General features: G+C 43.1%; 1 protein-coding gene across 5 annotated transcripts in view; it reads right to left on the bottom strand.

Annotated features, from left to right (window-relative positions):
- Positions 1-21,578, bottom strand: part of aldh1l2 (aldehyde dehydrogenase 1 family, member L2) — a 91,423-nt gene extending 69,845 nt beyond the window's left edge. For all 5 annotated transcript variants that reach the window (XR_003691589.1, XM_028570123.1, XM_028570125.1 and 2 more), the window contains exons 1-18: positions 21,355-21,578; positions 17,468-17,612; positions 12,923-13,157; positions 11,901-12,066; positions 10,403-10,504; positions 8,724-8,813; positions 6,066-6,200; positions 5,571-5,696; positions 5,346-5,437; positions 4,478-4,625; positions 4,165-4,284; positions 3,847-3,974; positions 2,231-2,381; positions 2,069-2,139; positions 1,837-1,942; positions 1,620-1,707; positions 422-515; positions 233-332 (exon numbers count right to left, since the gene is read on the bottom strand). Coding sequence is in view for 4 of the 5 variants with exons in the window: in XM_028570123.1 (XP_028425924.1) it covers positions 233-332; positions 422-515; positions 1,620-1,707; positions 1,837-1,942; positions 2,069-2,139; positions 2,231-2,381; positions 3,847-3,974; positions 4,165-4,284; positions 4,478-4,625; positions 5,346-5,437; positions 5,571-5,696; positions 6,066-6,200; positions 8,724-8,813; positions 10,403-10,504; positions 11,901-12,066; positions 12,923-13,157; positions 17,468-17,612; positions 21,355-21,402 (2,145 nt within the window). In the remaining variant the exon portion in view is untranslated. The remainder of the gene's footprint in view (positions 1-232; positions 333-421; positions 516-1,619; positions 1,708-1,836; positions 1,943-2,068; positions 2,140-2,230; positions 2,382-3,846; positions 3,975-4,164; positions 4,285-4,477; positions 4,626-5,345; positions 5,438-5,570; positions 5,697-6,065; positions 6,201-8,723; positions 8,814-10,402; positions 10,505-11,900; positions 12,067-12,922; positions 13,158-17,467; positions 17,613-21,354) is intronic.
- Between the last annotated feature and the right edge of the window lie 1,267 nt (positions 21,579-22,845).

The raw sequence follows: 22,845 nt of genomic DNA on the forward strand, positions 1-22,845 counted from the left end.
CACACAATCAAGAGCATGCTATTTGATCCACAGTTTGCCAATGAGCTAACCGAAAGACATTAAAAACAAAGTGCACATGTAAATCAACGATTTGACTCTAACACTTTAACCCCCTATAGCCTTAGAAGTTTCTGTCAATTGAAAAATGTCTCCACTGACTGCTTCATCACTAACATGGTGTAAAGGTTAACAGGCCCTGTTCCCTCTCCCTCTGCGAGTGTCGCTCTCTCACCATGCGAACCGCCTTGTCCATGTCACAGTCGCTGAAGATGATGAGAGGCGACTTCCCTCCCAGCTCCAGAGAAACCTTCTTCAGGTTGCTGAGCGCACAGCTGTGACGAGAGATCACACAGAAACGGGACATGATGAACTTTTCACCTGGCAGACAAGTCAACAAAGCCAGGAGTGGGTCAGGTCGTACCTCTTCATGATCTGTTTGCCAATAGGCGTGGAGCCGGTGAAGCCCAGCTTGCGGATGTCTGGGTGGTCGCACAAGCGCTGTCCCACCATTCCACCTGGAGGAGAGAATGGGATTAGCAAGGTGCATTTTGGATCTATTAGAAAGCTTTTAAAGTAGGAGTCAGACACTGCGTCTGGGCCTAAAATGCCCCCAAAAAATAAATGAAACTTTCTGACTGAAGACACAAAAGTACGTCTTTAAAAATGACTTGCAAATATATAGTCACATTTTTTGTATACAGTAAGCTCATAATCATCATTATGAAATCATTTTCATAAAACAGCTGGTCACTGGAGTTTTTACTAAAAACTTATTCAAAACAGGAGGAATGAGTGCATTTGTTGGGGACTATTTTCATCATCAGAATACTTTATTGATCTCCTCAGGGAAATTGTTCAGTTGCAAGTGTATAAAGTAACTAAAGTAACATAGCTACAGTGCAAGAAATAAAAAGTTGTAACTGATAAATTTGTATTTGTGGTAGTGTGTGTCTGTGGGATTGAGTGAAAATGAACTACAGTGTATGTTCTTGGTAATGAAGGAACATGTCACCCAGTGCAACAGTGTGGCTCGCTGATGTGTTTTTATAGTTTTTGGACAACAGTGGAGCTCTATGGCACAGAGGAAGAAGATATATTAGGCTTTGATACAGACAAAACTTGTGAGTAGATACACTCACTGTTGCTTTTGGTCTCTTCGTGAAATAGCAGATCTTGTATTCAAGACCTGCATACGTTTCAGGGCATGTATGTTTGTGCAATGGTTCCCAACCTCTGGGTCAGAAACGCACAAGAGGTTAGGGGATGATTACAAGACAAAGAAACAAAAATTCATCTACACAAAAGGATTTTGTTTCTTGCAAAATACTGAGCCACACACGGGATGTCAGGCAATTATCCTGGAGATGTACTTCCGTTGATCCAGGCTACTCTTCAACCGATCTCTTCACAAATGATAGATATATAACGTTTGACGAGGGGTTGCAAGTAGACTCTCCTTTGTATTGACAACCTAGCAACCTACGTTGGTTACCACTGGCCTAGAGTATGAGCAATCGGATTTAATTTGCACGGTTGACTTACGATTTCTGAATCATATGTTTTCTTGCAACTGCATGACATAAAGAAAGGAATGTGGATCCTGTATTTGTGTTCGTTACCTGAGCCTGGCAAAATGTTTATGACCCCTTTTGGAATGCCAGCTTTCGCGGACAGCTCAGCAAACTTCAGTGCCGTCAACGGAGTGACCTGTAATTATTAGAGTTAATGTATGAAACACAAACTCCTCTGACACTAGATCCATTCAACCGAAACTGTTCATTTTAGTACGATATGCGAGTCAAAGCCAGAGTGTGTGTGTGTGTATGGTGTGCTCACCTGTGCGGGTTTCAGAACGAGCGTGTTCCCTGCTGCGAGGCAGGCAGCGCTCTTCCACGCCAGCATCATGAGAGGATAGTTCCATGGGATGATGATGGCACACACACTGCCACAGGAAAAAAAACACACACACACACACACACACAGCTCTGCACTCAGTAAAACACACGCAATATAGTCCAGTGACAATATTCAAATACTGGACAGCATTTAGTAAATCCGGAGCTTTTACCCCAGAGGTTCTCTCTTAGTGAAGGTCAGATTTCGATTGGGCCTGGCTTGGTTGATGGGGATGGTCTTGCCCTGCAACAAAGAAATGGCGTGTTCCTCTGGTTTTATAATCACTGGTCAACGTTTAGAAAAGTGGCGTGAGCGCGCCTGAAGGTTAACCTACGTGGATCTTGTCACACCAGCCGGCAAAGTATCGGAAGGTCTGGATGGACATGCCTACATGTGTCTTGAGGGCCAGCGTGTACACCGCTCCCGAGTCAATGGACTCGATGGTGGCCAGCTCCTCCTGGTGTTCCTCCATCAGGTCTGCAAGCCTGGAGGGAGGAAGGGGGAAGAGTGAGAGGACTCACCAGCACCAAAATGACAAGAATTGAGAATAAAAATAGCAATTAAAATCCTCTCCAAATGTGTTTAGGAGCATATTACTAAACAACCGTTGAACAAGCAGGAAATAAACCTAAATATGAGAGCTAATCTCAGTTGTGTCATACAGAGTCAGGCTGTACTGGACTGTCCCGTGATTTATTTAAATATTCATAGTATTTTAACCATATTTGTTTATTGGGGTTTCATTTACTCAAGCATAATACACATTTTGGTTTATCAAATTGTCAGAAATAATATCAAAATGCATAGATTTCTGTCAAAAAGGTAACAAAAACACATTGCCTTTACTGTACGCGGACCAATCACTACTGTCGTGCCAAAGGCTCATTCTGAGCCAGGAAAAACCCTGCATATGTATGTAACGTACGTTATACTGTACATGTAATACTACAGTCCACCTGCTGTCTACTCTGCCTGTGATAGAACAATACTGCTTCATGCAACATCTGATAGGCTGTATCGAAATAAGGAATAAGGTAAATCCAGCTGATAAGCTATTTAGCCTGTAAACTGACATTAAACATTAGCAGCACATATGTTCCTTGTAGATTTGTATTTGCTAAACCAATTACTTGTTTTTATTCTTATCCATTCTGTATGTCTGGCACAAGAATTTCCTTCTGGATAAACATGGTTCTATATCATCTTAAGGTGCTGATTTGGAAAAAAAGAGAGCACTATATGTAATTTACAGAGCAGACCTGCGTTATTTGGCGTGTGTTTCTAACCTTGGTGTATCTGGACCGAGGGTTATTAACGTTTTGAATTTTGAATTTGATTTTAGTTTTAAAGTTCTTCAGGTTTAGTTTTTTATACATTTAGGATTACAGTAGTTTTAGTTTGTTTTCGCTAGGTCTCAGAAGTCTGTAGCTGTATACATATGAACAGATGGTTGGAGAACTGTATAGGAATACCATGATGTTTAATATTTCATCTGACGAGCCCAACCGGTTCGTCAGACACCGCCTACCTAGAGCCTGGGTCTGTCCGAGGTTTCTTCCCAAGAGGGAGTTTTTCCTCGCCACTGTCACACTGCTTGCTCTTGAGGGACTTACTGTAATTGTTGGGGCTTTGTAAATTATAGAGTGTGGTCTAGACCTACTCTATCTGTAAAGTGTCTCGAGATAACCTATGTTATGATTTGATACTATAAATAAAATTGAATTGAATCTTCACGCTGCTTTAGTGTCTGCTGGAATGTCAATATCAAGTCTCTTCAATTTCTGGAAAAAACTAAAACTGAAATGATTTGCGTTCATTTAATCCCACTGGAGTCCTATTATACTGTATTTTTTATATATATATATATATATATATATATATATTATATTTTGTTTTTAAAATTTTTAGATCATGTAATCCCACTGGAGTCCTCTAGATGGAGCTACTCACTTGTAAAGCAGACTTCCTCTGTCTCTGGGGTTCATTTTGCCCCAGGGTCCATTATCATAGGCTTCTTTGGCAGCTGCCACTGCCCGGTCCACATCCCCCACTGAGGCGTAGGACACCTTACAGATCACCTGGTGAAAGGCGTAACGGTCACACACAGGGTCTGTGAAGGCTCTCAGTCACCCAGGTCATAGTTATCCAAGGAAGGAGGGGGGGGCAACTGGACTTGGGTAAAAGTCCAATTGCCCTTGCATTCAACCCTTCCTTGAGTCGCACGCAGTCTAATAATTAATAATATGGCAGTATATTCATGTGACTCACTGATCCATCAGTAGGGTTGATGGTATCGTAGCGTTTGCCGTTTTCTGCATCCTCAAACTTGCCGTTGATAAAACACTGGGTTGGCATCTTCACTGTCATGTTGTTCACTTCTTTGGTTGCCTGGGTAACAGTACAAGCATCACAAATCAACCAACCACAACCACCTACCTTTGTGCATATCTTGAAACAGAATGTGTGATGAAAGCCATACAAAAATCTCAAGACAATCTTTGTATTCAGAACTTAAATGGGAGGATCTAAAGATAAATCGGCAGACTCGGTGTTCACTGAAACATAACAGTGGGAGACTCACGTAGTCGATGACCAGCTCCTCCTCCTGGTCCTCCCCTCTTAGCTTGCGGACGAACATCTGGATGAAGTCCTGGAAGGTGGTAGCCATGTACACGTCCTCGTTCTGCAGCTGGACCCCGGCGCACTTCTGCTTCACCTCCTCCACCAGCCTGACACAGAGACAACAGCGCTTCGTCAGTGCTTACAGCGGCAGGGGTCTCTTTGTATAGTCGACTATTCAAACTACTAATCGGTACGGCACATTATTGTCGAAAATATTCGTTTATCTGAGGTTTTAACATGGTGCAGTAATGGAGTAGTGGCAATGTATGATAATGTTTGATAATATTGATGATACTGTGCAATACCATTTCTGTGCAATATCTGTATACTGTGCAATATCATTACCAATATCTGTTTCTCATTGAATATGATCACCATCATTGGGCAATATTCGAATAATGTGCAATAACCCACACTGCATATCACACTGTATATAAAACCATATTTATTTTTTCACACGTATAGAGTGTCTCAACTGTGCACCTTACCCTTATAAGGAAAATAAATGAGGACTGCAGCGGCAGCGAGTAACTGTTTCTCAGGGACACACAGATGTTTGATATTTTCTATTTTTGCACTTTATTTAAGTTGCTTTGGATAAAAGCGTCAGCTAAATGACATGTAATGTAATGTAATTTATGGTGTTTCATTGCGGTGAGAAGGCTAAGTTCTACCTTTCTGTTTGCACTCTTTATAGACTATGTTCTGTTTACACTTGCCATCTGAGGAAAATAATCAGTGTCCGTATGACAGCTGATTCTGCCGTGTCAGCCACTATTGGCGTCTATTCATTTCGGAACGATCTCTGCTCTGGCCTCCTCCCTCACCTGACCACATCCATGGAGGCGGCCCCGGACTTGAAGAAGTCTGTGGTGTCCTCAACGGCTGGGACGTTGCTCAGGATGCCCTTCCAGATGTCCTGTAATAAATGAAAGCAACAGTCTCTCGGGTCAAACACCAGGTGGAAAACGTCAACATGAACGCATCTTTTAAGAGAAGCAGAAGCTCCAGTACAGAACACAGCCAAACATCGTCCACTGACAGTAACTTGCCCTGATCTCCTCTGCCATCTTCTCTTCATCGGCAGTCAGCTCCACACTGGAGCTTTCCCCAGAGGAGAAGTATTTAGAAGCAGGGATCATCTTGCCATCATCAAACTGCAGGTTCTTCACCAGGAGCTGTGGACCAAACATAATAGAGGTCAGAGGAGACAACGCATACGGAGTTTAGAATGCGTGGTCACAGTGGCTGACAGGTTAAGGCGTTGGACTCGAAATCTAATGGGGTTTCCCCGCACAGATTCAAATCCTGTCCATGACGATATCTCTTGGGGTGGCAGTAGCTCAGCCTGTTAGGGTTTTCTGTGGACTGCCGGTTCACCTCAGCTCTTGAGCAAGGCTGAACCCCCAACTGCCCGGGCGCCTCTCTGACATTAGTGCGTGTATAGGAACTGAGCATGTGTGTGTATGTGTTCTAACAACAGAGTGAAAAAAAATGTTTGGTCGGAATATTTGTTCTGCAGTGCGACAAACGACACAGACACTCACAGCTTTCCCATCGGTTCCATACAGCACCAGCCCGTTCTTGGTGACCAGGCCGGGCTGGGGCGCCCCCGCTATCTCCAGGGGTTGACCGGCTGGTAGCAACCCCCCCAACATGGACGAGCCATACAGGGTCACAGCCTGAGGAAGAACACACACAGAAGCCCTTAAAACAAAACTTTTATTAACCTGCAGTGGTCACGTTTTAATATGGTGATACAATTTCAGGAAGCTCACCAGAATTAACCCAATTGAATCCAGTTTTTGTTATGTCATACTGCCGTAAGGTCCTCTTTGTTCTATGTGGGACTGTCCTCATAAACACAAGTCTTTTTTTCTTCCTTTGCATTTATTTATTTGAACATTTTTGTAGTTATTGTCTGCTTTCCAGTTATGCCAAAAAAGTTGAATAAAAACATTAATTTAAAAAAAAAGTTCATAGATTTTAGACTTTTAGACAAAGCCAATGCTATAAAAAGTTAGATACATTTCACTATTGACAGGAGTAAATAAAGAAAAGCTGGTCAACTGCCTGGTTTAATGGTACCACACTGTCAAACTGCAACATATGTAATCCCACATTTGAACTCTTCCAGGACTTGTTGACACCACGTTTGAGTTACTAAATATCCCATCCCCAACATATCAGAATATATATCAGCCATACAGCCTTCTATCAATCTGACCTAGGCATGTATACAATTATTACATAATTGGGTCATTGTTTTTTACATTATTGCGGATTCTTTGTTTAAAGCGCCCATATTATGCTCATTTTCAAGTTCATAACTGTATTTTAAGGTTGTACCAGAATAGGTTTACATGGTTTAATTTTCTAAAAACACCATATTGTTGTTGTACTGCACCTCACTGCTGCAGATCCTCTTTTCACCTGGTTTCTGTTTTAGCTACAGATTGAGACCTCTTTTCTTCTTCTTCTGTACTATCTTTGATTGCACTCGCACATGCACAGTAGCTCAGATGTAGAGCATGTCAGCTAGCTAGCTCTAGAGACAGTAAAAGAAAGCCTGTTTCTCCAACTTTGGTCAGTTACAAGGCAGGATTAGCTGGGAGACTTCTAAATGAGGGCGCACATGGAAGTAGTTCTTTTGTAGATTATGGTGAACTTGTGTGTGTTGTAGCAGTGCTTTGCTATTGAGAACGACGTAGCATGCTAGCGTTAGCTACGAGCTAACGGTTGTGGTTAGCCAGCTCATTTCGGACTGTGACGTCACAGTCCGAGCCGATTTTTTAACAGCTCACTAGGGCTACGTTCACACCGCAAGTCTTAATGCCTGATTCTGATTTTTTGCTCAGATCCGATTTTTGTTTGGCTGTTCACATGACCTTTTAAAATGTGGCCTGTATCAGATTCCAGTGTGAACTGTTTGCGGTTTTGAACTGGCCCGCATACGCAAAAGAACAATAACAATGACATCAGACGCAGCACCCTGTTGCGCTAAAGTTAGGGAGGTTATGGAGGATGTCAGCATTTTTATTTATTATTCAGCTTTTATTTTTTTATTTTGTAATAAAATGTATGTGTAATGGCAGCCATGCGCAGGTGCTGAGGAGGAGAAGAGAAAGAGAGACAAATTTGCGGGGTTATGGCTGCAGCTTCACTACAGAGGTCTGTGTGACACGTCAGGACCGCTACGGGCCTCCGCCACTCTGGCTTCGCCCTCGCACACGCTCGAGGGCGAGGGTCGGTGGTGCGCCCGACCCCGAGGGACCGGGATCCCACCTCAGCCGGCGCACGCCGGCTTTCACTTTCATTGCACCACGGGGCGACCCCGACTTCCGAGCACTTTAAACTCCTTGGACCGTGTTTACAGGCGGGTCGGGGGTTGCCGACATCCCCTTTTTACGTGAGCCGATCCCCGCCCTGGCGATGCGACGCGCGGTTGGGTAACAATGAGGACAGTAGGCCTACGCCCCGGTTAACAGCCGCACTGGAAGCAGGGGGCCCCGCCCCTCCCCGCGGGGAGAGAGGGCACAGCGAGGGTTATTGAGGTAAAAGACACTGCGGTCGCATTGAAAAAGGATTCAAAAAAAAAATTCAGGACCACATGTGGAAGTGGCCTGAATCTGGTCTGAAAAAAATCAGATCTGGGCTAGATTTGAGTGTTCAAACTACTGACCTGCTCACTTGACCCCAAAAAAAAACACCATGGATGGATTTTTTTCAAAGTTTGTATGTGTGTGGAAGCACCAGAGACACAAAAGAACACCACAAATCCCAGAAAAAGTGTTTTTTTCATAATATGGGCACTTTAACCACAATTAATTGCTCACATTCCCTTAATGCGTATGACGTATGGTAATTGTTCATTTTGTTTAGATATGCCAAATGACAAGTGGGATACTGTTAGATCATATTTACTTTAATTATACTGTTTATGATAATAACGAGGTGTGGTTTACCTCATACCTCCGTTTGTTACTACATAATCTGGGTCACACAACAGTGACAGAAACAAAAGACATATCCTGGGATTCATTCAAAACTTGAATTTGTTTTAAAAAGTAATACATAAATAAATATTTAAAAAAAATTTGACTGAAAGGTACTATTGTTAATCGCCATCATTTCTGAGACATTTGGCCTTGCAATAGACACAGAGTGGGTGTGGTTTATTTGCTTGTGTGTTCCAGGTACTGCACCTGCCCATCAATGACGGTCCAGGCACCGGGGACTTTGTCGTGGCCACGGATCCAGTTGTGGACGGCCTCCGCTGGCTGGGCCAGGTTGACCTGAGGGAGAGAGCGACACTGGAGTCAACATGCTGACGGCTCAGATTCATTTCCAGACCAGGTCGCGTACATTTCTGAGAATGAGAGGGAAGCCCAACAGCTGGTTGCCACTAGCGGAGCGCCACGTGGAAAACTGACGCTGGACTCAAAAAAAAAAAAAAAAAAAAAACCTCGGCACTAAGAATAGCACATTTAGATTCACTGCCAGCAACGTGGCTCCAATAGGCAAATCAGAAAGCAGCTAAGATCAGCCCCACCTCTGCCTTTCCTCTGGTAAGATAAACACTCGCCAGACACTCAGTCTTAGTTACATGTTTGGTCCTGAACCAGTGTTGGAAGAAGTATTCAGATCCTTTAAATTGAGTAAAAGTACTAATACCACACTTTAAAACGAGCTAACTAATACTCTGTTACAAGTGAGTCCTGCATTGAAAATGTTACTTAAGTAAACGTTTGTAGGTATCATCAAGAAAACGTTCTTAAGGTATTAAAAGTGCTCCATGCAGAAAAATCTGCACGTTTTAGAAACTGGAAACGATCCAAACAGTTCTGTCAATCAACTAAGTGTTAAATCGGCTAAGTTTACTTGTAGGCCTGTATATTGTTGGGTAGTTTAATTTATAATAAAACCGATTTGATAAACTACATGTGTTTTGGGTGCAAAACATGCTACTTTGTAAAGTAACTGGTAACTAAAGCTGTAACAGATGAATGTAGTGGAGTAAAAAGTCTAATATTTCTCTCTGAAATGTGGCGGAGTAGAAGAAGAAAGTGGCATGAAAAGAAAAGACTCAAGTAAAGGACATATATACAAGTACATATGCAATCTCCCTTTTTCTTTGTCCCGCGGATTCTCAAAGAAGTTGGACGCAGATCATTCTATAAAGCTCCTTCTGATTGGAAACATCTTCCTGTTTGTCTGAGATCTATCACCACTTATTTTCTCATCTTAGAACAAACTGTCTATGCTTTTTAACTGTGTATTCTTAAGACTTTTTCTGTTTATTTGTGCTGAAGACCAACTGCTTCAATTGTTCTTTATTCTTTTATTATCCAGGCTATGATTGTATCTAATTTCTATTGTGTGTAACAGCTGGGGGTGTGGGTGAGAGAGGCTGAGCAAGCTGCCTGTATCTATGTTTTTGTTTGTTATGTAACGCTGTTCTGTTTGAATGTGTTTTATAACTATGTATTTGTGTTTATGGGCCCCTCCTCAAAAATGAGATGCTACATCTTAAGGGGCTATCCCTTTTCAATAAATTCAAAGTACCTCCAATTTGTACTGAAGTACAGTACTTGAGTAAATGTGCTTAGTTACATTCCACCACTGCCCTGAACAAACAAAATGTTGGGCTAAGAGTACATTCCCACACGGTTCTCTGAGTGAAGGTGTTGCTGTCCACTGGGACACTGTCTGTGGGAAGCACCTCATCCAGGGTACTGGAACACTCCTGTCCCCAACATTTCATTCAAAACTAATTAGGTAAAGAGCGACTTAACGCAGCATTTTAGCTTAAAACACGCGCATTCAAACCCATACCACACAAGCCCTTCTCACTGCAGTCACCCTACGACCACCAACCTCTCACCTTGGCGTTGGATTTCTTCTGAATGCCTTCATAGCTTGCTCCTTCCTCCGTCTGGGGAACTCTTGGGGCCTTTCCATCAGCAATGAGCTGCACCGACTCCACCTGCAGCAGGAAACGAGTGTGAGTTTGACAACTCAGTCTGTGCTGTGTGTCTATGTCTTTTATGTTCATTTCTTGCTGAGAAGTTCAAAAGATAGAGAAGGCTAAGCTGGAACTAGGCATTGTGAATGTAAATGGACTGTATTTACTGTATATAGCGCTTTTCTAGTCTTAACGACTACTCAAAGAGCTTTTACACAGTACAGGAACCATTCACACACTGTGGCCGAGGCTGCCGCACAAGGTGCCACCTGCTCATCAGATGAGCATTCACACACCAATGGCATCGGGAGCAATTTGGGGTTTAGTGTCTGCCCCAAGGACACATGGATATGGGACTGCAGGGCCAGGGATCGAACCCCCAACCTTCTGATTGGTAGACGACCGCTCTACCTGAGCCACAGCCGCCCTTGTGTTAAACAGCATGCAGATTTGTCTCTGCAGGACTACTTGATGGTTTACTCAACTTGAAAATGGTTCAATATAAATGCATGCTGATCATACACTCTTGATTACAGACCTTTTGTGATCAAAGGTAGTAGTTCACCCAAAAATATTAAGGTGCTCATATTATGCTCATTTTGAGGTTCATAATTGTATTTAGAGCTTATATCAGAATAGGTTTACGTGGTTTAATTTTCAAAAAACACCATATTTTTGTTGTACTGCACATTGCTGCAGCTCCTCTTTTCACTACAGAGTGAGACATCTCACTTCTGTTCCATCTTTGTTGGGAGTCGCACATGTTCAGTACCTAGGTAAGGACTACTAGCCAGTCAGAAGCAGAGTATGAGGGCGTGCCCTGACAGTACCTAGGTAAGGACTACTAGCCAGTCAGAAGCAGAGTATGAGGGCGTGCCCTGACAGTACCTAAGTAAGGACTACTAGCCAGTCAGAAGCAGAGTATGAGGGCGTGCCCTGACAGTACCTAGGTAAGGACTACTAGCCAGTCAGAAGCAGAGTATGAGGGTGTGCACTGACAGTACCTAGGTAAGGACTACTAGCCAGTCAGAAGCAGAGTATGAGGGCGTGCCCTGACAGTACCTAGGTAAGGACTACTAGCCAGTCAGAAGCAGAGTATGAGGGCGTGCCCTGACAGTACCTAGGTAAGGACTACTAGCCAGTCAGAAGCAGAGTATGAGGGCGTGCCATGCTAGCAGCTAGGTGAGCATTATAACGTGTGTTCCAAAGTGACCACGTTTGTCTCTGAAGTAAAGGCTGGACTACAATAGAGCTGTTTGGAGCAGTTGGTGAACAGTGTTTTCTGTTTGGGGTGGACTTTGGGCTTTTTTCACTTTGTAAACCTATAACATACACAACAAACGATACATAACACAATAAAGGAAAGGGGAAAAAGCCAAAAAGCATAATATGAGCACTTTAAATTCCAGGTGGTTACCATAGCCTTGATGCCCTCTGGGAAGAGGAAGCGGTTGTAGAGTGTGTCCACGGTGTCGGTGGGCTCCACAGCGCACTCCCTCTGCAGCAGGATTGGTCCGGTGTCCAGTCCATCATCAGCCCAGAACACTGTGAATCCAGCTTTCTTATCGCCGTGGATCAGGGTCCTGGTGACACACACATACAGAAATATAACCAAGCGTTGCCATAAACCACATTGTCTTCTCCTGCAGGAGGCTGCAGTCATGTTGCTGTTCAGTTTTTTTTTTTTTACTTTGGACACAGCTAAGCTAGCTGTTTCCCCCAATAGTCTATGAACCAAGCTAATTTACCGTTGAAAAAAAAGGACGCTATTCATTTTCACACAGTGATAACAGGAGCAGAGAGATATTAAGGGTGGAGAACAGAGCAAGAGGGAGAGATAAGAAAACCTACTGCTACACAGACAGATAGCAGCAAACCCTCCTCTACCTCCACTCAGGACTCAGGGCCTGGTGAACTATGCCCTTTTAGCCTTTTAATTTCTCTAAAATCAGTTTAAAAAACCATTAGAGGAAGATAGTTTGTGTAACTTTTACTTTACAGCACCCACTGTAGCCACAAGTAGAGAAAAGTCATAAAGCCAACACATTTACTCAGTAGTGCCAGTTACAATTAGCTAACACAATCTCTATCTAAAGTTTGCTAGACTATCTGTCCAATCGGAATTTTCTCTCGCACGACTATATTGCAGCGGCTCTGTGCGGAGCTTAGCACCGCCCATGATGATTCTGATTGGTTTAAAGAAATGCCATTTAACCAGAGCACCTTTTCCTCCTGTGCTTGAGCTACGTTACTGGTTACTGGTTACACGGCGTTTGTCGTTCGACTGATCGTGACCGTTTTCCCCCAAGATACCGTAAATAGAACTGACCCTCTGCTTCCTACAAGCTCAGTGTGAAACGTGGTCTGACATCTTCTGGTATCAAAGCTATTTTATTGGAGGACAACGTCCGCCACTACTGCCTAACCCCTCTTCCTCACCAGTTAATGGCCGAGGCTCCTCTGTGCAGGGGCAGGAGGGAGGGGTGGTAGATGATGGAGCCGTGCCTGGGGTTGTCGATGATGTTCATGGGGATGAACTGGGAGCAGAAGGGCAAGACGTTGAGCTCGGCGCCCACCGCCTTGTAGGCATCCACCACCTCCGGGATGGGCTTCCCCTTGACCCGCCAGCGGGGGAACTTGAACACCGGCGTCCTGTCCTTCTCCGCCGCCACCGCTGACAGAGAAGAGGAGAGTTTACCGATAAGTTTAGAACGCAGAAAAGAAGTGCAACAGGGAATGTGGAGGCCACGGTTGGAGCCTTTACCCCAAGTGCAGCAGGTTTTAAATTGATTACGGGCATTCTTAGAGGAGATACTGGATTTTTTTAGGCTGATAATGATATTTTAGTGTTTATAAATTCTAAGGATGGATCAATATTTAATTTAATTTTTAAGAAATCTTACATTGGGTTATTAAAGAATTGTGACCATGTATGTGTAATGGGACACTGCTTCTAAATAACCTCAAACATCTTTGGCATTGCTGTGCCCTAGAATTTCAAACATTATATTAGTAATCGTCCAACATACAGTACAGGCCAAAAGATTGGACACACCTTCTCATTCAATGTGTTTCTTTATTTTCATGACTATTTACATTGTAGATTCTCACTGAAGGCATCAAAACTATGAATGAACACATATGGAATTATGTACTTAACAAAAAAGTGTGAAATAACTGAAAACATGTCTTATATTTTAGATTCTTCAAAGTAGCCACCCTTTGCTTTTTTTGATAACTCTGCAAACCCTTGGTGTTCTCTCAATGAGCTTCATGAGGTAGTTCCCTGAAATGGTTTTCACTTCACAGGTGTGCCTTGTCAGGGTTAATTAGTGGAATTTTTTTGTTTTTTAATAAAAAAGCAAAGGGTGGCTACTTTGAAGAATCTAAAATATAAGACATGTTTTCAGTTATTTCACACTTTTTTGTTAAGTACATAATTCCACATGTGTTCATTCATAGTTTTGATGCCTTCAGTGAGAATCTACAATGTAAATAGTCATGAAAATAAAAAGGAAACGCATTGAATGAGAAGGTGTGTCCAAACTGTTGGCCTGTACTGTATATGCTGTTACGAATATCAGCCCAGCAGATTTACTGCTCTAGCTGTACTTCATACTTCAGTTCATTTCAATCTTTATATAATTGCTCAAACTTGCAATGCATGTGTAAGTAAGTCACTAAGTAAGTTTTTTTAAACTTGGGCTCTTCAGCGATATGAGATCTGACTGCAAGGAAATGACCGAATCCATGTTACAATTTCCAGAGTGTTAATTCAGGCTATACCAACTGTCTTTTTCAGTTTCACTTTTCAACATTGTAGCTTGTGAATGCAATGCTTTTTGGTCCATTTTACATTGTCCTTTCCTAGTGTCGTTAAATGCAACCAAGAAGGAAAGTTGTGAAAAAGGCCTTTGCTTGCTAATCTACATGACCATTATGACAAAAAACACCGGTAACTAATTGTTCTCTGTGAAGGGCCATTTAGATAGCAGACAGTCAACCTTCACTGAGCATACTGTAGATACTAACTAAGACTACAATGGGAGGACTACTGTACTGTTAATACCGCTATATGTGCATTTTGAAAATCACAGTATCATTCCTATGTTGATCTCCCTGAAGGGCTAGAAATATCTAAACTCGAGTGGGCTCAGACACAGAAGTTACTAGAATTGAAGTGAATTGAATATTGGGTCCAAATCCTCAAGAAAAGAGGAAGAAAGGGAGAGGTCAAGAGGTAATTAAAAAACTAAAAGTAATTGCATCATACCAAAGAGCGCGGCCCGACTGTAGACTTTTCACCTTAGAGCTAGGGCTGGGTTAGCCTCGTGAGACCATACTGATCTGGCGAGCTCCAGTTTTCCACTCGCAGATCAGTCTGGCATCTTGAGGCAGAGAAAATTTGGAGCAGTTAGCCAAACGACCGGGCCAATCAGCGTTGGTTTTGAGGTGGGTTAGGTGGTGATAGACAGATGGTTTATCCAATCAGCTAACCAGTATTTTCAGACAGCGGTAGCCCTAATTCTGTCAGCCGCTCGCTAATGCTTTTTTTCTCTTGGATCCTTCTTTTGGAATATGGACCGGGAACCTGAAATGGTGCCTTTTATTCCTAAATTCTCGTTACACAAACGACAAATCTCCTTTACCGACATGTTGCTTGCATGCTGAGCTAACGAGCTATGCTTTGCCTGAAGCAGCAGGGGCGGGCTTGTGGTTGTATTTTCATACGCTTCGTGGATCTGATTGGTTGATTTGGCCCGTCTATCACCAACATAGGTGATAGACAGATGGTTCATCCAATCAGCTAACCAGTATTTCCGCCCCTTCCCAAAGGTTCTCCAACGGAAAGTTCCCAGATGGATATGCCGAGCAAATGCGAAGCAATCCATCTGGCGGAGTCAGGTTAGGGCTGGGTATCATTCAAAAATGTTCGATATAGTGACTTAGATACAGGTTGCTGAATGATACTTGTTTTGATACCAATTAACAACAAATTACAACATTATACATAGCATCCAAATCTTTTTATTTATATTTCAGCTACTACTACTTGAGCCCCGTCTGTAACGTAGAGTTTTTCCTGCATGCCTCTATGACGTGTAACGTTGGACAGCCAATCACCAGCATTATTAGATATTAGTAGAAGCGTTCTGCATGCTGATTGGCTCATTGACTCTGATGAGATTTCAAGCCATAGTGCGTAGTTTCTGAAGAAGAAGAAGAAGAATATTTATTTATATTAGGACAATGCACATTAATCAACATTTCTGTAAATGCGCCAGTGTTAGCCAGTTGGCTAATTTTCAACTGTAGTCCTAGTTGCATGCCTAATGTCGCCCCCCATGAGGAATTCTAAGTAATGACAACAAAACTGTCGGCGCATCCACATGATACAAGCCCCCCCCCGTCCTTCAAGCAGTTACTAGTAGCCAAGGAGGATTCACTCCAGCTTATGTGTAGGAAAGTCACCAGACGCCACAATCTTGTGAACATAGTCCTACTGAGAAATCCAGAGAGAGTTGTGTGGAGCTGATAGTCTTAATTAGCTTTGGAGCTACTCATTTGGCAATGGCTGGAATGAAACGGACGTTCATTAATATCAAAAAGTTACACACTAAAGCTTCAACTCCTTGGGTATTGAAATTGGGTATTGAATGACGATGCATTTTTCGATACTCAATACTTTAGAGGCAATTCGGTTGGTTCCTAAAGAGAATTGAGTCGGGTACCCAGCCCTACTCAGAGCTGCGTCTCTGGGCCACACAGGGCCTCTCCCCAAACAGACAATGGAGCCACTATCCCGCAGCTAACGCAGGATAAAGGCCTGTCTTTGTCCAGGAGCACTGTGGAGTCAACATGCATCTACCTCAGCCACAGAACAGGCCTGTGATGACCCAGAGAAATCCCAGGACATAGGATCATCAGAGGCCGTCCACACACCCGAGATGTTCTGTCTTGTTTGGTTTTTTGTTGTACAAACCCAATACAAAACTTTTATTCTGTTGCATTTTTGTGTAATTTCTTATGGTGTAATTAGTGAACCAGATGGTACAACCATTTATACTTTAGAAGAAATTGAATTACCAAACCGTTTTAGTCTCATTTTATCCTGATATCCTCTTGCCTGTTAACTGATTAAGTTCCTATTGTTTTACCTGATCAACAACTTTAAGTGTCTCCTGATTAAATTATGTCAGCCTTTGCTTTAGTTTAGCGTTAAAACAAACCATTTGCTTGGGTCACTGTTGGTGAGACCTTTTGTTTTAGGGCAGGAGCCAAACTCCAGCAGAGCTCACACTTTATTCAATTTAACGGCCGTCCAAACCGGTTCCAGTGTGTTCACACCTCATTTAAACAAAAGGGCCGCTTTTCAATAGTTTGAGCAGACAGTATTGGGTCCATGTACTGTAAATCTACTCAGATAGTTTTGTGAATGAATGCCTGTTGATATTGTGTTGCTTTCTGTAACCTTGTATAAAACCCTGACCAGAAAACTCATTATGGTCAGAGAGAACCCAACAGCTTCTTGTGAGCTTCTTTCTCCACAGCGCAGTGAATAAAACTCATCTGAACCAGCCACTGGATTGGACTTGAGAGATCTTTGTCTTCCACATTACACATGGCCACATCTTATGTTAACTACTGTAGGTTTTAATTTGCTATATAGACTATTTCATATTAAGCGTTAACCTAGGAAATGAGCTATAACCTAGGAAATGAACCTGTTTCTGGCCTTTCTAATTTGTGCCCACTTCTGTAAGCCTCCTGCTTGTTGTTGTCACATTTGTCGGGAAAAAAAGAAGAAAAAAAAAGAAAGTCCCGCACGCTGCTCTTGCTGCAGCATCACCACTTATTTCCTGTAATAATTCCACAGCAAAATTTGGAATTGTTACAGCTCCACCTGGAAGACAGTAACGTGCACTCACTCAAGTCAGAGAGAAGGATAGAACCAACAGGTAAGAGAGAAGGGGGTTAACTCACCCAGGGGGTCGGCCTTGCCATCCTTGTCGGGGACTGTGAACACACCCACCACCTTGTGACCCTGCTTTCTCAGGTTGCTGTACACCTCCTGGCCGAACACGCTCTGGCCAATTATAGCTAGTTTGAGCTTATTCTGGTAATAATTCTGAAAAGGAGAGCAAACACATTTCAAGTTTTCCCAGTGTAAATCTGCAGGACTGGAAATGATGGAAATACGCATCCACAGTTTGTCTCATTCATGCTGCATTGCTTTGGTATCTCTTTGTGTACACAGAGCTCTTGCTCTTGCACTTTCCTGACCTTGTTAGTTCCATGGATGTAATGCAACTGACAATGGAAAAGCTAATGAAAGTCATCCAGCTAAGTCCGGGTACTGGTGCTGCATGTACGGCAGTAAACAGAGCTGGTTGGAAATCGGCCCATTTTCTCCTAAGTCAATAGCTTGGTTGGTAGAATGCTGAACAAGATATTTCAATGTGACCAAAGTGTTCCAATTAACTTTGAGGAAAAACAGACTTCTTTTTGGAGCCAGTGGAGTCAACCCCTGCTGGAAATTAAATAAAAATGGAGGTTTAAGTCATTTCCGCATTAGATTCACTTTTTTCATGCATGGAAGTTTGGTATCACCGCGTGTAGCGAAGCATACTCATGGACTAGAGGTTCATGCTCATGACAGCGCAAGATGTAAACATTAATGGCGTCCGCCTCTGCTGAGCTCTAACATTAGCTCAGGTGAGCTAGCATCATCGTTTAGCTACAGTTACAGCTCAGCAGAGGAGCGTGAGCCTCTTGTCCAAGAGTAGGCTTTCTTCTGCGTGGTGATACGATCAGCAGGTGTAGTTCGGGAGAAAGAAATTAGTTCCTACGTGAACCTTCTCACAACGAGGTCTGCAGATTATCTTGATTAACTCAGTCATGATTTCTGGAAAGAGACATTGCTGTTGATTTTTTCAATGTATTTTTTTGATGTCTTCATATTTCTTGTTGTATCTGGCCAATAGTCCAAAACCCAAAGTTATTAAGTTCTTATGTAAACAACATCGACAAAGCATCCAGCCAATCAACACATCACTTTTACTGCAGGTTTGAAAAGTACCCATTATCACACCCCTCATGCACAAAAGGTTTTCCCTCAACACCCAACCCCCTCCCCCCACCTGCGCTAACAATCCACGAGAAGGATGTCTGAAGCACAAGATCAAGAAGGCTCCAGGACGGGATGGTGTGTCCCCCTCTTGTCTGCGAGTCTGTGCTGAACTGCTGGCGCCAATCTTCACGCAGATCTTTAACCGGTCCCTGGAGCTGTGTGAAGTGCCCTCCTTCTTCAAATGCTCCACTATTATCCCAGTCCCCAAAAAACCCTCCATCATAGGATTAAATGACTACAGGCCTGTTACCCTGACGTCTGTGGTCATGAAATCCTTTGAAAGACTGGTGATGAGCCACCTGAAGGAAATAACAGGACCCCTGCTGGACTTCCTGCAGTTTGTTTACAGGGCAAACAGGTCGGTGGATGATGCTGTCAATATGGGACTGCAATACGTCCCGCACCACCTCGACTCCCCAGGGACGTATGCCAGGATCCTGTTTGTGGACTTCAGCTCATCCCTGAACACCTACATCAGAAGCTCACCCAGTTCTCAGTGCCTGCCACCAACTGTCAGTGGATCATCAGCTTCCTGATTGACAGGCAGCAGCATGTCAGACTGAGGAGCATCTCATCCAAAACCCGGTCCATCAGCACTGGCGCCACACAGGGGTGTGTCCTCTCCCCGCTGCTCTTGTCCCTCTACACCAATGAATGCACCACAAAGAACCCGTCTGTAAAACTCCGAAGTTTGCAGATGACGCCACCGTCATTGGTTTGATCCAGGATGGTGATGAGTCTGCTTACAGACGGGAGGTGGAGCAGCTGGTCCAATGGTGCAGTCAGAACCACATAGAGTTAAACCCCAGGAAGACTTGTTTCCCCTCCCTCACCATCCAGAATGACACAGTGTCCACTGTGGATTCCTTTAGGTTCCTGGGATCAACCATTTCACAGGACCTAAAATGGTCTCCCCACATTGACTCTGTCCAGAAAAAGGCCCAGCAGAGGGTAACCTTCCTGCGACAGCTAAGGAAGTTTAATCTGCCTAAGGGAGCTGCTGACCACTTCCTACTCAGCCGTCATCTGCACCTCCATCACTGTCCGGTTTGGGTCAGCCACCAAATGGACAATTAGGGCTGCAGAGAGGTTCATTGGAGCTGACCTTCCCCCCATCCAGGACCTGTACCGGTCCAGGGTCAGGAAAAGGGCAGCAAAAAACTCTGCAGACCCCTCACATCCTGGTCACAAATTGTTCAACCTCCTTCCCTCTGGTAGGCGATACAGGGCACTGTCTGCCAAAACCAGCCGATACAGAGACAGTTTTTTTCCCCAAGCAGTCACTCTGTTGAACGCTCAGAAATAGCCCCCACCCTCGCACTGAACAAAGTCAATCAACTTCTGCTCATTTACCTCATGTATATGTCAATCTTACAATTACAATAGTGTTATTAATATATATATTACCATGGCACTGAACTGCCTTGCACTATTTTTATATTTAAATCTTAAATCTCAGATTATACTGATATTGCACTATTCTTCCCCTCTCTTCAATTGTTTTTTTTGTAATGTAATTTGTAAATTATATTGTATTGTTATACTGTATACTTACCTGTATTTTTTGTATATTTCTTACTGTCCTTTCTGTTTTTATTCTTATATGTTAAGTGAGTGTTGTACTTTGAGAGCGAAGATTAAGTCAAATGCCTTGATTGTTTACGCAAACCTTAAGTTTGTCCATATAATTATCAATTAATTGGGTGGTGATGGTGCAGTGGATATGACACGTGCCTTTGGTGTGGGAGTTCTGGGTTCAATTCCCACTGTGATACATCAACCAAGGTGTCCCTGAGCAAGGCACTTAACCCCAAGTTAATCCAGTGCCCCCTCTGATGTATATAGCAATTGTAAGTCGCTTTTGGATAAAATTGTTATAAGTAGCCTATGTAATAAATGTATGAGTGTGTATACAGGTGGGGGGGCGGGCATGCTTCCCAGGGCCCACAAGTCCACCCCTGAACAACTGGTCATTGGATCTTTGCTGTTGGGGTTAAAGCCAGCTCTCTGAGAAAAACTATTGGCTGCTGACAGAGAGCACAGCCCTAATTCAGAGTGAGAGGTTCAAGTGTCTCCCTCCCATCTGACTGTACCAGCACATGTGTTAAGGAAGGAGGTTTCAGGTTCCCCATGCTCAAATCATATGCAATGCTTGTGTAGTGCTGGAGAAACTGTCTCGGGCTGCTTTTTGCAATGTGCTTCATAATGCATTTAAAGCAATTCAATCCAAGCGACGACCTACAGTAAAGTAGCTCCAAACACACTGTGGCTATTACAGTGCAAAACATTCGCCCAAAATAATGAATGAATGAATGAATGGGTACAGCCCTGCAGTAGCCAAACTACAGTATTTAAGCCGCTATAGCGGTTTACAGTATGGAGCTCATATGCTGATGCAACTCTTCCAGATATTGTACAGTAGGCTAGCGTAAACGGAGAGGGAGAGAGAGAGAGAGAGAGAGGCGAGCGGTCAGTAACGTGGCAAGCTGGCACTGACACACCATATTGTTTTTGCTATGTTTGTTGAAAATATGGCAGCAGAGTGACTACTAATGACCTGGATATGAACTGTGACTCACTGAACCGTTATCAGACCCGAGCCTGGCTCAGTCTTCTTCGTGTCACCACGACCTGACACGCTATCAGAATGTATGCTACTGCTCCATTATGGCTTTTGATTTGTTTTAATGCAACAGAAGTATCGAAAGCACTACAGTGTAGCAAAAGCAACGTTACTCACGGACGAGGTGGAGAATTTCCTTAAGACTTGGCTCGCCGTCCACAACATAATGTCGGTGTTTTATACTATATAAAATGTATGTAAAAAAAATAAAATAAATCCAAATGCTGCAGAGTTTTGTCCGACCCGCTGCTGAGGTCTGTGCGCTGCTGGCCACACACACCTGCTTCTGTGGGAGTATGAGTCAGAGGAGGTGCTGAGTGCTCGCCACCAGCCAGCATGAATGTACCGTAGCAGACGGAGTACGTGCTGCTTGGAACCGTACGTGCGCGGTCACGCGGCGCCTACGTTACTACTGCCTCGACCGCGCGGTCACGCGTGGATATTCCCCTTTGGATATTCCTGACGTTCTTGAGCCATACTGACTGCAGCGTTAGCAGAGACGAATAGAGAATCTTCGGCGTTAGTCTTTGCAAATGACGCTATGTTACTGTAGCAATGCAATCAAATTGACTTAATTATTGTTTATATTTGTTAAATTATTTTATTCATAAGCCAACTAAAGATTTGCTAGCCTAAATCAAAATTTGAATAGACATTTTAAAAAAAGAAGAGATATTTAACTTGAAAAAATGTAAAAATGTTTATTAATATGTAGGCTTTTTTTAACACAGACAAGACAGCAGCATCTTAAGCAATGCCACTTGTACATGGCTAATATTGTTTCCAACAAACACCATAGACTGTATAAAACTGGGCAAACACCTAACTAGTTAGCCATTAGCCAGTGTTTGCTAACAGCTAAATAAAGTTGCTAACATGCTAATAAAGTACCCACATTGCCAGACCTATGAGATTAGCAAAAACTATTTTTGTGAGCATTTCTAAAGAGCTGGGCTCAAATATCACACTGAAAAGTATTTTAGGTACATTGCTCTTTTGCGACACTTTTTCCATTTCTATTTTATTCCACACTTTGGCCTTGGCAGAATTCACCTGCTGTACACCGGCCCACACTCCCACACAGAACAAGCTTTGATCAAACTCACATCTGGCACCCCCCCACCCCACCCCACCACACCACACACCCACCCACACAACTGCCCTGCACAGGTTGCTCTGGTGCAAAAGGTTGGGTCAGCTCACAACCTGTAGGGAGCAGTGAGTGGTGGAAGACGTTCAGATCCTTTAACTTAAGTAAAAGAACTAGTACCACACTGTAAAAAATGTAACGTGAAAAAAGTCCTGCATTGAAAATGGTACTTCAGTAAAAGCTTGTAAGTATCATCAGGAAAATGGACTTAGTGTTAAAAGTAAAAGTACTCAATGTAGATTTTTTTTTTTTATTCCTTTAGACTTTTGTTGTTTAAAAGTGCTCTATAAAGTTTGATTGATTGAAGCTGGAAACGATCCAAACTGTTTTGTGTTTAATGGTCCAATATCAGCCATACTTGTAGGCCTGTATATTGTTGGGTAGTTTAATTTATAATAAAACATTGTATTTTATGAACTTTTGTTTGTGTGCAAAAATCTTAATGTGTAAAGTAACTA

Source organism: Perca flavescens, chromosome 23 (assembly GCF_004354835.1).
Source record: "Perca flavescens isolate YP-PL-M2 chromosome 23, PFLA_1.0, whole genome shotgun sequence".
In the NCBI taxonomy this organism is placed as follows: domain Eukaryota; kingdom Metazoa; phylum Chordata; class Actinopteri; order Perciformes; family Percidae; genus Perca; species Perca flavescens.